The sequence below is a fragment of the Myotis brandtii genome, unplaced genomic scaffold (assembly GCF_000412655.1).
Source record: "Myotis brandtii unplaced genomic scaffold, ASM41265v1 scaffold312, whole genome shotgun sequence".
NCBI classification, from domain to species: domain Eukaryota; kingdom Metazoa; phylum Chordata; class Mammalia; order Chiroptera; family Vespertilionidae; genus Myotis; species Myotis brandtii.
In genome coordinates, this window is record NW_005361955.1 from 4,060,712 (window position 1) to 4,075,473 (window position 14,762).

The window sequence follows — 14,762 nt, forward strand, 5'->3', positions numbered from 1 at the left end:
ACAGCATCCAGGCCAGAGGCTGGATGAGCGATCCCCCTTCAAACGTCAAAGGACAGCAGCAGGTCCTGCAGAACAACGATGCCACACCAAAAGGTGTCTCTGATCCGGCCACTTCTCTCCATTCCACTGCCACCTCTTCCTCAATCACCCACTAACAGGGCTCCCACAGCCTCTCCATCCCTCACCCATCCATTCACAACAAGCCACCTGAGCCAGCTTTTAAGGCTGAAAATCAGATCACGCTACCGCTGCTTAAAAACTTTCAGTGGCTCTCCACTGCACTTAGAATAAAATCCATGGCCCGTGCCGTCTGACCCCTGCTGATTTTCCTGCCTATTGCATGCCCCCATCAGGTCCACCTGGCCCCCAACTTGCTTCACCTCTCAAATGTACCAAGTCCTTCCCACTTGAGAACTTCATATGTGCTACTCACCTGGCCAATCCCTTCCCTTCACAGATGGAGACTCCTCCTCAAGGCAGCCTTCTCTGACCCCTGTAAGGAGTTCCCTGTCCTCATCCTTCTCTCTCACAGCCTCCCTTCTCCTGTCCACAGCATGTCTGTGACTTGTATGTTCCCCATCTCCTCCACCAGGCCGTAGCTCCATAGTCTGCTTCACTCATCAGTGAAAAGAGCCCCAGCCTGGTGCCTGGCACATAGTAGGCACGCAATAAACACTTACTGGATAAGTGAATGAACGAATGAGTGAATAAGCAACATCCATAGCAAACGAGCGTTTGGGTATAAAAACTGGGGACTGAAAAGGCTAGAATGAACTTTCAAAGATCCTTCAGAAAAGCTCTCCATTGCAAACCACCACTGTAGCTTTTCAGTGCTTGAAACAGTCCATGCTTTGGTGGGGACAGGGCGGGAGACAGCAGTTTATATGTTAGTTTCTTGTTAAATGGCAAATAGTCTACAGGAATTAGTAATAGATTAATGAAGGATAAGACAATGCATATTTCAGGTTTTGTGGGTCACACATCTCTGTTCCAACTACTCAAGTCTGCTGCTGTAGTAGCAAAAAAGCAGTCATAGACAACGTGTAAAGGAATGGATGTGGCTCTGTTCCAATAAAACTTTATTTATAAAACCAGACCATAGGCTGGATTTGGCCCTCTGGGCCATAGTTTGCTTATCCATGGATTAGATGAAGGCCTAGCAAAGTTACAAGAGAAGGACACAGTAATGAACAGTTTTTCAGTCTTCAACAAATATACATAGCAGATTCTAGGGATTTCACAAAATCGTAACATTGCTTTATATGCTGTTATATGCTAAAACAGAATAAAGAGAAGGACACCTTATATTTACTTGTAATTATTGTTAGGATACAAAGCATTTCATTTGTATCTTTCTGCATGTCAGGAATATATTTGTACAAATGGGGAATTCTAAGAGCAATTTTCACTCCGGAGGTACTGGGCTCAGCATTGGTTAAACACAAGGCTGCATGAGTGGATAGTTGGATAACAAAAATGGAGAGGACAATCCATTTTTTTAATAGGATGATTAAAGTAGACTTGCTTGGTCAATAATTGGATGAGATGTAAAGGAAGAAATGATTGGTTTCAGGCTTATGAGCTCAGGGAGAGAAGCTGGGGGCAGAGATGGGCAAGATGAATTTGATGAATAAAAAAAAACAAGGACAGAGACAGTCTTTTCAACAAATGGTTATCCACATACAAAAAAATTAATCTAAACACAGACCTTACATCCTTCATAAAATTTACTCAAAATAGATCATAGACTTAGATGTAAAAATGCAAATGTTTACAAGCAGCTTTATTCATGATTGCCAAAACTTGGAAGTACTCAAGATGTCCATCAAGGTAATCCTATCCTATATAATAAAAGGCTAATATGCAAATTGACCGAACAGCAGAACAAAAGGTCGCTATGACACGCACTGACCACCAGGGGTTAGACGCTCAATGCAGGAGCTGCCCCCTGGTGGTCAGTGTGCTCCCACAGGGGGGGCGCTGCCCAGCTAGAAGCTGGGCTCACGGCTGGCAAGCGTAGTGGCCATGGCGAGAGCCTCTCCCGCCTCCATGGCAGCGCTAAAGATGTCTGACTGACCGTCAGTCAGACATCCCCTGAGGGCTCTCAGAGTGTGAAAGGGCACAGGCCAGGCTGAGGGGAGCCCCACCCCCTGCTTCCGAGTGCACCGGGCGTCTAGTGGATAAATAAACTGTGGTACGCCCAGACAATGGAATAGTATTCAGTGATAAAAAGAAATAAGCTATCAAGCCATGAAAACACATGGAGGAACCTTAAATGCATATTACTAAGTAAAGGAAACTAATCTGCAAAGGTTACATACCATATAATTCCAACTACATGATGTTCTAGAAAAGGCAAAACTATAGGGACAGTAAAAAGATGAGTAGTTACAAGGGGTTGGGGAAGGGAGAGAAGAACAGGCAGGACACAGCAGGCTTTTAGGGCAGTGAAATTATTCCGTATGGGACTATAATGATAGATACACGTCCTTGTACCTTTGTCCAGACCCACAGAATGTACCACACTAACAGTGAATCCTAATGTAAACCATGGCCTCTGGGTGCTTATGATGTGTCAGTACAGGTCCATCAGTTCTAACGAATGTACCACCCTGGTGAGAGATGTTGATAACAGGGGAGGCTAAGCATGTGTGGGGCCAGGGGGCACATGGAAAGTCTCTGTACCTTCTGTTCAGTTTTGTTGTAACCCTAAATATGCCCTAAAATGTCTTTAAAAACAAACAACCCAAGGACACAGGAAAATTACAAAGATGTCTTCACATTCTCTCTGGTCACTTGATTTCAATTATTTGTTTTCCAATTAAGAACGAAACTGTTTGCCGCCCAGAAGATGACAAGTTAGAAACCGCCTGAAAGTTTCCTCCTAAAGGGAGCAAGTATTTTAGAACCCTCAACTGTCCTCTCCAGTGTATCCCAGCACTTGCAGGGAACCCCAGACACAGGTGGAATTCATTCTACAAAGGTTTATTAAGCAGCAGCCATGGGGCACCTCACTACATATTGAAGCTGGCCCCTTGTTAGCATCTTGCCAACCCAGAGCAGCTTTTTCTGAGGGTAGCAGTTGTTCCCTCTGACTCGGAGGATCCTGAATGCTAGCCTCTGTGACATCAGAAGATTATAAGTACTTGAGGAGAGCACAGGAGAGGATGGAGCTAAAGGACACCTGCAGAGGGTGTCCCTGGAGGAGGTGCTAATGCCAGTGCCAGTGAGGCCTCTGGGCCAATGCACTGCCTGCTGGGCCCTGGAGAGCACTGCTAGGCCTTCCCCTGTGGCCTTGTCACAGCCTCACCAGTGATCTACTTAATTGTGACCTGAACCCAAATCCCCACTTAGACAACCACCTGCTCAAAGGCCGAGCCTGAAACATATGCCTCCTGGAGCCGGGGTCATGCTCATTGAATTGAATTGAAGTTATTACCTTGGAGAAAGTGGGAGCTTGGAACTATTTCTTGAATTTAAAATTTCAGAAATTTTTGCCGAGGTCTGAATACACGAAGTGGGCTGGAACTTAGTGGGAAGATAGGGTTCTCCTTCCTTGAACAGTTTCATGAAAGCAGCTCTGGCCAGGGTCCAGCAGGCAAGAAGCAGGGTGACCTCTGCCCACTCGGGAAGACTCAGATGACCCTATGTTTATTTTTAGATGTTTTTGTACAGAACCCCAAAAAACCTTTGGACGTTGGGCTCACGTCCAAGGTGAGGTGAAAACAATCTGTAACGAAAGCATCAGACCCTCTCTTGAAGAGCCCATGTGCCAATCCAGGGACCCCTAGTCTCTCAAAACTGTCAGATTTGACCCATAGAACCTTGCCATTTATAAATAGCTGGAGAGCTGGGCCACCAGGCTCTCCTCTCTGACCTGACACCTGACACACACTCTCTGTGTGGCCTTGGACAAGTCCCTTCCCCTCTCCAAGCCTGTTTCCTCATTCATCAAATAAGGGTAGGGATGGAACACATAGACTCGGAGGAATCTCACAGCAAACCACAGCTCATTCTGGGTGCTAACACTGGTCCTGGGCATGGAGCAGGGGAAGAGCCCTTAAAACCCAGCCTTTCGGAAAATGTTTACTTAGCTCATCTGACTTCAGCATTTCCCTTAAAGGCATATTTAGATCCAGCTGCAACAAACAACCATGGAGTACCTACTATGTACTAAGCTATTTCATTAATTGTCTCTTCAGAACCAGCCCATAAAAAAATTGTCATTGTCCCCATGTCACAGATGGCAGGCCTGAGGGTACACTCATCCACAGCATGGGCTATGTGATCATCAAGGCCGGGGGTTAATCCTAGCCCTCCACTTCCTTCCTAAGGGTCCTTGAGCAACTTACTTACACCCTCCAGGCTTTAGTTTTTTCATCTGTAAAATGGAGATAATGCTAGCCCCTGTCTTCTGGGCTTGTTTCCAGGTTTGAATGCAATGGGCATGTGAAGTGCTCGATAACCATGACCTATTACTACTTAGAAATATTATTACTGCTGCTATCATTACCATTTCTACTAGAGATGAGAAGAAATAGACTCAGCGAGGGTGTGTGAAAGGACATCACTCAAAACACTACAACGTTCTAAATTTTAATTGAGTCCACAGACAGGCAAGGTGGGTCAGTGCTGAGATACGAACTTGCCATGTAACTCTGGCCAGGCTATCAACCTCTCAGGCTTAGGGTCTCCACCTGCCTATAAAGTAGAGGCAATATCTCCCCAGTTCATGTGATTCATGTGCTAATGTAGATGAAAAGCCCCTGGCAGGGTGTGGAGTGAGCAGAAGGCCATGAAGGAATGTTCCCTCCCTTCCCATATGCCGCTTCTGAAATCCCCAAGAATGTAGCCTGCCAGTCCTTCCTTGAAACTGTTCCTATATCAGAATTCTCAGACAAAAAAAAAAAATTCTCTAACACACAGGCTTAATGGCCCAGCCAATGGCATGTGGCCCCACTGTGGGACTGAGCTTTCTCCTAAGGTCTAAGTGGATCCAAATTTTGCCACGGCCCATGTCCTGGGAAGTTCAAGTCCACACATGCACATGGACAACACACTCACATGCATGTACAAAACCTCGTCCAAGCCCTCCCCACAACCAGGCACAATGCCCCCCAGCCAAGCCCCACTGGCCTCAGCATCAACTCCCCAGGATGTGTAATCATAGGAGAAGCAGTAATAATACCAGCCATCACATCTCCTCCCTTCTCCTATGGTTCACAGTGCACTTTCCTTGTTAGCTGAGTAGGCAGATGCTGTGTTTTATTCATCTTTAAATACCCACGGAATAATGCTAGGTACAGAGTAGATATTCAGAAACTATTTCTTGAATAAATAAATTTTATTTTTACAAGATTTTTTAAATAAACCACCATTACTCAGCCCTTACTATTAGTTACACACCCTGCTAAGCACTGGACGTGCATTCTTGCATTTCCTCCTGATAACCACCCCATAAGGCAAGCTCAGTTATCCATCCCTGTTTTGCAGAAGAGGATACGGAGGATCAGGAAGTTAAGTGATGTGCCCAAGGTCACAGCTAGTGAGCAACAGACCTGAGAAGTGAGTCCTGATTCCAGACCCTGGCTCTGAACCCCTCCAGTCATTCTCTTCCTCTTTAGCCAGAAGAGGTAGCAAGGAGGGGGACAGGAGCGACGTGTATGTAGTCTGAAGAGATCAAGAAAGCAATGCTTTTTATATTTGAAAAACCAGAAAAATCCTGTTCTCCTCAGGCCTCATTTTCCTGGCTCACAGCACAGGGCTTGTTGATATCTCTTCTGTGCTCTTCTGAACTTCCCTCCTGTAGGTCCACCCATCTCCCAACATTCCAGCACTTTCCTCTTGATCCCACCTACCATTGGGGGAGCTGAGGGGAACATCTTTTGTAAAAGGGCACAGAGTTGACAAGTTCTTGTCTTCTCAGAGGTTTTGTTTCCAGCTCCTGAACCAGACAGTAGCTTCTAATCAAGTTTATGAGCAACTGCCTACCCAGAAGCAGGCAGGCAAAGAGTGATGTGGTTGGTCAGGGTGACTCAGGTATAAGAAAAATTTCATTTTCCTCTTTTCCACAAGAAAAATGAGTGGCACAAAGGAGGACAATAATGGCATTGATGCTCAGTCACAGGATCAGGGGCAATAGGGAATGGTAGGGACTGTAGCCAATCACATATCCTTAGGAGGTGGCTGCTGCTAGCTCTGCCACGTAGGTATGCAAGTTCAGTATTGCCAAATCTTTCAACATTCCACGGGATGCCAGAATCCTATTTCTTTATTCCTACATGAATTTTCCCAATTTCTAAAAGTTAGAAATTAATGATTTCTCTTTAAAAAACAAAAAGCAAAAGAACCTCAGTGCCCTGGACTTCACTATGAGCTACACGTTTGCAACCTCTATTGATCCTTGCGGCACAGGCAGATATGCTCACCAGACATCCCTGTGTTCCCCTACATTTCCCAGCCTCCCTGCAATTAGGTGAGGTTGTGTCTCAGGTTATGGCCAGCAGCCATGACTGCAGGAGCCACACCCTGGCCAGTTAGGAGCCACTGTCTTCTCCCATTTCTCTTTACTGAGGAGCTACAACACTGGAAGCCACATGGTGTAAATGGCACAGCAAAGTAACGAGTTGGAAGTGTCTGCCCTTCCCTCCACAGACCCCAGGTAGGAGACATCTCAGGTGGGTCAGTGGAGGCAGCCAGTATTACCTGCACTAGCACACATCTGAAGCACATGTCTAAATTACAAAAACTACCTGGTGGTAGTTTAGCACTTCCTGGTTGGTTTTCAAAACACTTTAATGCCCCTTTCCATGTGCCCCTTTACTGACTCTCAACTCAATAAGAAGACAGGATAAGGCTTTTTTATTTCACAGATGAGTAAAATGAGGTTCAGAAGGTAGAAGTGAGTAGCCCTGAGCTGAGACAAATAAGTGGTGGACTGGGATTCTAGCTCTGGGCTCCTGAGTGGACTCCCTGTCCAGTGCTCCTCCTACCTCCCAACTTAAGAGCTGGTCTTTGCAACGTGAACTCTCTGGCACTCTCTGGGCCACCTGTGAGCTGTCTGCGCTAGTTGCTTGAAGATGCGCCTCTTACCTTTCCTGTGGACTTGGTCCCCTTCCAGATACAGAAGTAGCAGATGGTCCAGGCTGCCAGAAGACACAAGGCCAGCTCCCAGCGGAGATTCCCAATGTGCTCAATCCCATCCGAGATGGCCAGGACCCGGCGCCTGCAGAAGAAAGGGCCATGGGTTACGGGGGCTGGAGAGGGCCCGCCCCAACCGAACCTTGAGCAAAGCTAGTGCCACAAAGGGGCAGGGACAGCCTCTCCTTCCTTGACCCACCATCCACCATTCACCCAGCATCCTCTGAGCCAAACCCAGGGCTGGGGGTGGGGACCTAGGAGAGGATCAAGACCCAGTCCCCTGCCTTCATGGAGTCACTCCATGGGGGGAAAGAGGGCCCAGTTAGCAGACGGTTCACAGTGCAACATGGTAAGGATATGATGGGAGAAGTGCAAGGCCTTTGGTTAGACCAAGATGCCCTAGCACACCTCAGGGTCCTGGGAGACCATAGGAGTGTCCATAAACACTCAGGTTCCTACCTCAGGGGAGATCACACACCCTGGCCAATGGCACCTGTGTCACTTCAGATAGAAGCTTTCAGAGCCTGGTGGTATGGTTCACCATGTGTCCTTTCCTCTGCTGTTGATCATGACAGAAGCAAGTGTCAAGATGGAGCCTCTAGAAGCCTGAGCTCCTGAGTGACATCATGAACCCTCCTGCCACCCTGTCTCAGAAGTGTTGTGTGAGGAAGAAATGAACTCTGTTGCTTTAAGCTACTGAGATCTTTGGGGTGTTTGTTACTGCAGCATAAACCAACCTATCCTGACTGTTAGAGGGGGCCAGGGAAAACTTCCTGGAAGAAGTGATATTTGAGGCCACTGTGATAGATGATGGAATTTAAGGGTAAAGATTGTTTTAGGTTGAGGGAATAGCATGCACAAAGGCCAGAAAATGAACCTGGGATACTTGGGGAATGCTGGAGCACAGTGATCAGCGATCAGAGGGGAAAGCAGGAAAGGTAAATAGAGGCAACATCAAGAGCCTTGAGTAACATGCCAAGGGGTAGAGGTGTCCCAAAGGGCCCAGGCCACAGGAGAGAAAGGACCCCTGGGTGCGCTGAGCCAATGCCTCCAGCCACACAGTCCCTCAGAACCCATCAATTGTTCAGAGTTGACACAGGTCTGGCTCCCAGAGCCCATGCCTGGGGTTTGTGTTTCCTTAAAGTCAAACTTGCCACGCTCCATATTGTGCTGAACCATGGCACCAACACAAACCCCCTCCAAACTTGCTCCACGAACCCCATCCCGGCTGCCAAACCACCCCCACCAGACCACGCCAGTCGCCTCAGCGCTCTGGGAATGTCCTTTGAGAAAGCAGCTCCCATCCCACCAAGCATGAAAGCCTCCCTCAGTGTCTGTCTCCCTGGGAATCCGCTCCGGGCCTGATTCTGCATTAATTACTCAATGACACCAATTAGCACTGGTCTGCAGGCTCCTTCCAGCCCCAACCCTCACAGGAGAAATCAGGCAGTCCCCCAAATAAAATCAGGCTGTGTGCAGCCATGGATTTAACTCAAAAGGAAGCCAGCTCTCAACCTATAGCCAGAAGTGGGAACATCACATAAATATGTATTTATTGAGCAACTACTTGAGCCAGGCATTATATTAATAACTAGAAGCCGAGTGCACAAAATTGCACGGCCCTGCCCACCCGTGCGAGCAGCCCCACCCACCCGCACTGGTTTTTGGTCATTACGGCATTAAGGCCACAGGCCTTTTATGATATAGATAAGGTACTGAGGGTAAAATGGTACACATGGCATGGCTCTTGCCCTTGATTATGAAAATTTAGACACAAAAGAAGTCCAAGTTATTTGAGAAAGAACAGCGACGGCCATATAGTTTTAGCAACCATTACTTTATTTGCATCTTATGTCTTAGCAGCCTCTGGCTTTAATTCATTTTAAAGCTACAAGCCTTATTAAATGAAACCCTACAGAGTATCTATTGTTTTAAAAGAGCAGCGGGCCCCAGAGCATAATCCTTGTGGGGTACTTGCCAAAAGACAAACATTCCTGCACTCCATCCCAGATCCACTAAGTCCGAATATTTGTGGAATGGTCCCCAGGAAGCTGCATTTTGCCACGTTTCCCCAAGGATTACTGGCAAGGAAGGAAGACCTACCAACTCCACCTGAATAATTTTCAATCTTTTATTTTTATTTTTTTGGAAAGGGGGGCTTTGGGGAGGCAGTCAGGGATCCTGTGAGAAGTTTCTTTCTCCCCAGAAATGCCCTGAAGTAGCCCCACTCCCAACGTTCTTCAGGAACTTCAGGGGGCTCACTGACCCCCTTGTTTCCAGATTAAGAGCCTTGAAGACAACATATACCCACCATCTTGCAAACTAACCCCCAAAGTGCCCTGATAGCCCATCAGCTGGTGAATGAGAAGGGACAACCCAGAGCAGGACAGAAAGTGCGTCACTGCCCATGGAAAGACCTGGGTGTGCTCCGTCCCATTCCACTCCAGCCTCTGAATTTTTCATCAAAAAAACAAAAAACAAAAAAAAAAACACTTACACAAGGTCCTCAGCTAGCAGAGATGCATGCACACACATGCCTTCTTATTGAGGTAGTTGTTTTCTGAACCGGGAAACTGAAAGCTGGAAATGACAGAGACTGAGGGAGCAAGAAGGAGCAGACCAGCCAGGAGTGGGCTGGCGCGGGTCCCCTCTCTTCCACACTTTGGATGCTGTGAACTTTTGAGTCATGCAGCCTGCTTTGGCGCCCTCTCGCTTAATTGAACAATCTCATTCCCAGAATGGGAAGCAGATTACTAAAAGCTATGCGGGATGAATTGCTCTTTTGTTTCACCAGACACTATTTGAAAACATCCTCAAACCATTTTCTTTAGGAGTTACCAGTGCTGACTCTAACTAGCCATGGACCTTGGGTTTCTAAAGAAAGCGGGCTCGGGGGCCAGGTTCTCAGCCTGCAGGGCTGTGGGGTTGTTTTGAAACCCACAAGGGCAGCCTTTGAGAGCATGGGGGCTGGGCACTCAGCTCTGGGGACTTGGAGAAGGCACAGCTCTTCCTGGGAAAGAGCTTTCTTAATGACCCGGCCCCATGAAGCACTGGGACAGAAGAAAGGTCTGAATAAGGAAGAGTTTGCTGCCAACACCCTGGCAAAGAAAGGACTCAGGACCAGACCTCCCAATACTGGCCAGGGAGCGGGAAATGTTGAAGACTAGATGGGGCCCTTTGGAGGGATTCATTTACTCGAACGAGTAATATTGTGCACCTACTATGAGCCAGGCACACAGATTCTTCAAGAAGCACCTTTTTTAGGCCATAAGAGTAAAACATTTCTGGAGATTTCCACCCAGAGACTGACATCTCAGTATAATGGCCATGCTTCTCCAGCCATTGGCACATACAGAGATGGGCTGCAAGTCCAGCTCTGCTCCTTCCCAGCTGTGTGACTGTGTAGGGGACATCACCTCTCTGAGTTTCAGCTTCATCTGCAAAATGGGAGCGATGCTCTCTCCCCCTTCTCCAGGTTTTCAAGCATGAACTCTTCTAACCCTCTCAACAATCCCTGAGGTAGGTACAATTATTTTCACCATTCCAAAGATGGAAAACTGAGGTACAGAGAGATTAATAACTTGCTCAAAGTCATACCACAAGCAAGTGTAAGAGCTGTAAACTGAACCCAGGGATCCTGACTCCGGAGCCCACACTTTCACAATGTTACCCCCTAGATTCTCCTATTACATTAAACCACAGCCTTCCTCTCTTCTTTATAAATTAGAGCTACCTATTGCATGCCCCAAGGCTACCTAATGTGTCTTTGTGTGTTCGGTAATAGTAGTATGCAGTATCTGTCCTTTACCCATTTATTAATCTATACAAGTAATACGTACTAAAGTGTCTTCCGTGTGCCAGCTACTGTGCTATGCCCAGGGGCCCCTAAAGAACTGGTGGTCTAATGAGGAAGGCAGATGAGTAAACAGAGCAGGGCGTGGAGGGTTATGACAGAGGAAAGCTGGGGACCCTCACTGGGACCTGGCCAACATCAGGATGTAAAGGTGGAGATGGGTCCTGCCTGAAGAGTAGTTAGCAAAGGCTGGTTTGCAATGGAGAGTTAGCAAAGAAGAAAGGGGGCATCTGGGGGCAGAAAGGCCACCAGGCCACCAGCAAAAGGCTCGGTGAGGCCAGGGCAGGATGCGGCATGGAGGGTCAGTGCAGCAGAAGCCAGGGTGAATGATGGGGCTGAGGACACAGCTGGAGTGGCGAGCAAGGGTTGGACTACGAGCCTTCCTGAGGGGGATGGAAGCATGGAAGAATCTTAAACAGGGGTGAGACCCCATCAGATTCATGTTTCTGAAAACTCTCTGGCTGCAGTGGGAAGAATGAATGGTAAGGGTGAAACGGAACAGGGTGTCTAGTGCAGAGAACTTTGCCTGAATTTGGACAATAAATAGGGAGGATCTGGACTAAGGTAGGGGAACTGGTGGGTTTGAGCAGCAGAGGTACAGGGGGCAGGTAGCAGGGAAGGGGGAGGTCTAGGCTGACACCCAGGTTTGTCCCTGGGTGGATGGCAGCTCATTAGTTGAGCAGGAGTGAACTGTCCAGTGAGGTAGAGAAGATAAAGCATCAATCTTTTAGACAAGAGGATTTTGAGATGCTTGTGGGACACCCAGAGAGCTGAAATGCCCCAAGGCAGCTGGGTCTCTGGATGCAAAGCTCAGAAAAGAGATGCAGGGGGAGATCAGGGTGTCCCGGGAGAGTCTGAGGCTGCCTGGGGAGTGCTGAGAAGGGGAGGGGAGGAAAAGGGTCTATAGCAGAGCCCTGGAACCCTGACATCTAGAGAGCGGAGAGTGGCAGGGAGCAACCAGAGAAGGTGGGACACCCTAACAAGGGGGCGGGGAAGGACATTCCAGCAGGGGAAGCGGCCCATTCGCCAAGTGCTGCAGAGCAGCCTGGTGAGAGGGAGAGTGGGACCAGGCCAGGTGGGTGAGGCAAGGAGAGCTGCCCACCTGGTGGGGTGGACCTCAGGTGGCAGGATAAGGAGGAGATGGGAGGTAAGAGCCTGGTGAGGTGGCTCTTTTGAGAAGTTAGGCTCTGACAGGTCAGAGATGTTGGTACCTAAAGGGGCCATAGGGCACAAGAGCTGTCTTACTTACACCTGTTCTGTTTTCAGGTTGGTGAGACTGACATAGTTAATGGGAAAGAGCCAAGAGGGAGGGCGAAGTTTTAATTACAGGAGGGAGTTGGGGATAAGAGAGGAGAAAAGGGGGTAGAAGTCCTAGAGAGGAGGCAGGGAAATATTCCACAGGTGAAGATGTTATTTCTACAGAAACTGTAGGGAAAGAGTTGGGGAAACAAAGAGGTGAGTTTAAAAGCAAACCCTGTCCATATTAAGAGACACTCGGAGGAAGGAACAAGGAGCTGGCAGTGGAGGGGACAGTGGCAGGTGCCACCTGAGAGCCCTCACCTCGCGCAGCATTCAGTTCTCAATGTGAAACCATGACTATCCTCATTTTACAGGTGGGGAATCTGACGCCCAGGTAGGTGAAGCAACTTGCCCAGATTGGGGCTTGAACCCAGGTTCTTCTGATGCCCACACACCAGCTGCCTCACAGAAACTGGCCCCTGAAATGTCTCTTATTCCTTGGGTATCACCCTCACTTCCCTCTCTGTCTCTCCCGCACACAGAAAAGCTGAGTGTGGAGGGAAGGAGACAGCCTCATACCTGGAGTTCCCTTCCAGACACGCCAGCTTCCAGAGCCAGGGGTGGTCTGACTGGAGGAAGCAGAGATGGAGCAGTCCCTCCTCCCAAGGCCACCGCAGAGAGCCTGGGAGAGGCCCTGTGGGAACGGCTCCCAGCACAGCCTGGGGAGGCCTCATCTTCATGTCCTGCACGGAGCCGGCAAACACATCACCTTTCTTAAACCTGCCACAGAGGAAAGTGCTGCCAGGGACGCAGAGACCGCCCCAAAAGTTGGCACTGAGGAGCTGGGCTATAAATAGCCTTGCTGGGTTGTCCTTTCTGGTCTCCCAAAGCAACAAACAAACAAAAAAAGGCCCATCACCAAAACAAATGTGCCTTCCCTGCCCCTCCAGAATCCCTCCGCCTTTGGGGTTCTGCTCACTTCCCTGGGAGGAAAGAAGTGCAGCCCCCAATTCACCCATAATGGGCCAGCTCCAGCACAACCCACAGCTGAGGCCCTAACGCCATCAGGACCCTCTAGGGAAGAAATGGAGACTTCTGCATCATGCATTCATCAGCAGGTAGTTACAGGGTGCTAACTCCATGCTGATTGTCCTAAGGACTAGAGTTATAGCGATGAGTAAAGCAGCCTCGTTCTGCCCTCAGGGAGTCTGCCACCCAGGATATAAAGAGAACACCATGGACAGTGACAGCTGACATTTCCTTCATGCTTACTCCTGATGTGAGTGCAATTGCTATTCCATTTCACGATGGGAAAAGTCTGGCTTAGGGAAGTCATATACCCAGGAAGGCAGAGGCAGAACCTTAAGCCACATCTGTTCAGCTTCAGAGGCAGAACTTGGGCCCACTGTCTCATCTTCGGGTAGAAGAAACAGAAACATGTGTAGACAAAAAGGGGCCACATGCTAACCTGACTAACTTAGGGAAGGCCTTCGTGGAAGCCTTGCAAACTCAGAGACCTAAAGTAACCACAAGAATGGTCTGAAACTAAACCTTTTTAAATTAAAAAGCAGTCTATAGTGGGTAGTCATGTCCTAGGCTGGTATCCTCCCTGACAAAGATCAACGTTGATCTTAACTGAGCCTATTGCCTTTTTCATCTATGGAATGTCAGGGTAACTTGTAATTTTCCTTTTTCCAGACTCCTTAGGGCACAACCAATGCATCAGGGCACCAGGGCAGAGACCGCAAATTCACTCATTGTTATTGTTATGGTGTTAATTGTTGACTGTTAACTATCCTGTACCTACCTATGTAAAAGAAGCATGTGTCTATCATTTTACTTTTTACCCAATTCCAGAGGTTCCCCCCCCCCCGCCCCACTTTGCTTTCTCCCACCTCCCTAATCTATCACCAATGGATTTCATGTAACCCACTTACATCTCCTCCTTGGACGGTAATTTATAAAAATAGGTGAAAAACTGTCATTCTCTGGAGCATTATCTCAATACTGATTGAGATTCTGCTTCCTGGCAATTGTGGACAGTCTGGCTCAAATAAACTCACAAAAATTCTTTACAGGTTTGAATGTTTCTTACACTATCACTCAGGGGACACAATTAGGGACCTACGTTGGCCTGGGGGTCCAGAGCTAAGGCTCCAATTTCTTCCATCACTGTAGAAATCCTCCTCCTAGGCCACACAGAAGCCCCCACCAGTCTCCAAACACACCCTGCACTTCTCCCCTTTCCAGAATTCACTCCCACTGTTCCCTCTGCCAGGAATGGCCTTCTGGGTTCTCCCAAGCTTTCAAAATTCTATCTGTCCTTCAAGCACCAGCTCAAATAATACAAAGCCTCACAAAGGTTTCCTGGGCCCCACCCGGTACCCTTTGGACTAGTCCCTCCGCCCATCTAAAGGTCCAGTGAGCATCCACTGTGTACCAGGCACTAACTAGGTCAAAGGCCAGCAATTTTTTCCTGTAAAGGGCCAGAGAGTAAATACTTTAGGCTTTGCAAGGCCTATGGTCTCTG

General features: G+C 48.2%; 1 protein-coding gene across 1 annotated transcript in view; it reads right to left on the bottom strand.

Annotated features, from left to right (window-relative positions):
- Nucleotides 1–14,762, bottom strand: part of SLC6A11 (solute carrier family 6 (neurotransmitter transporter), member 11) — a 102,667-nt gene that overhangs the window by 70,224 nt on the left and 17,681 nt on the right. The window contains exon 5 of the mRNA XM_005870132.2: nucleotides 7,093–7,225. Coding sequence (XP_005870194.1) covers nucleotides 7,093–7,225 — 133 coding nt within the window. The remainder of the gene's footprint in view (nucleotides 1–7,092; nucleotides 7,226–14,762) is intronic.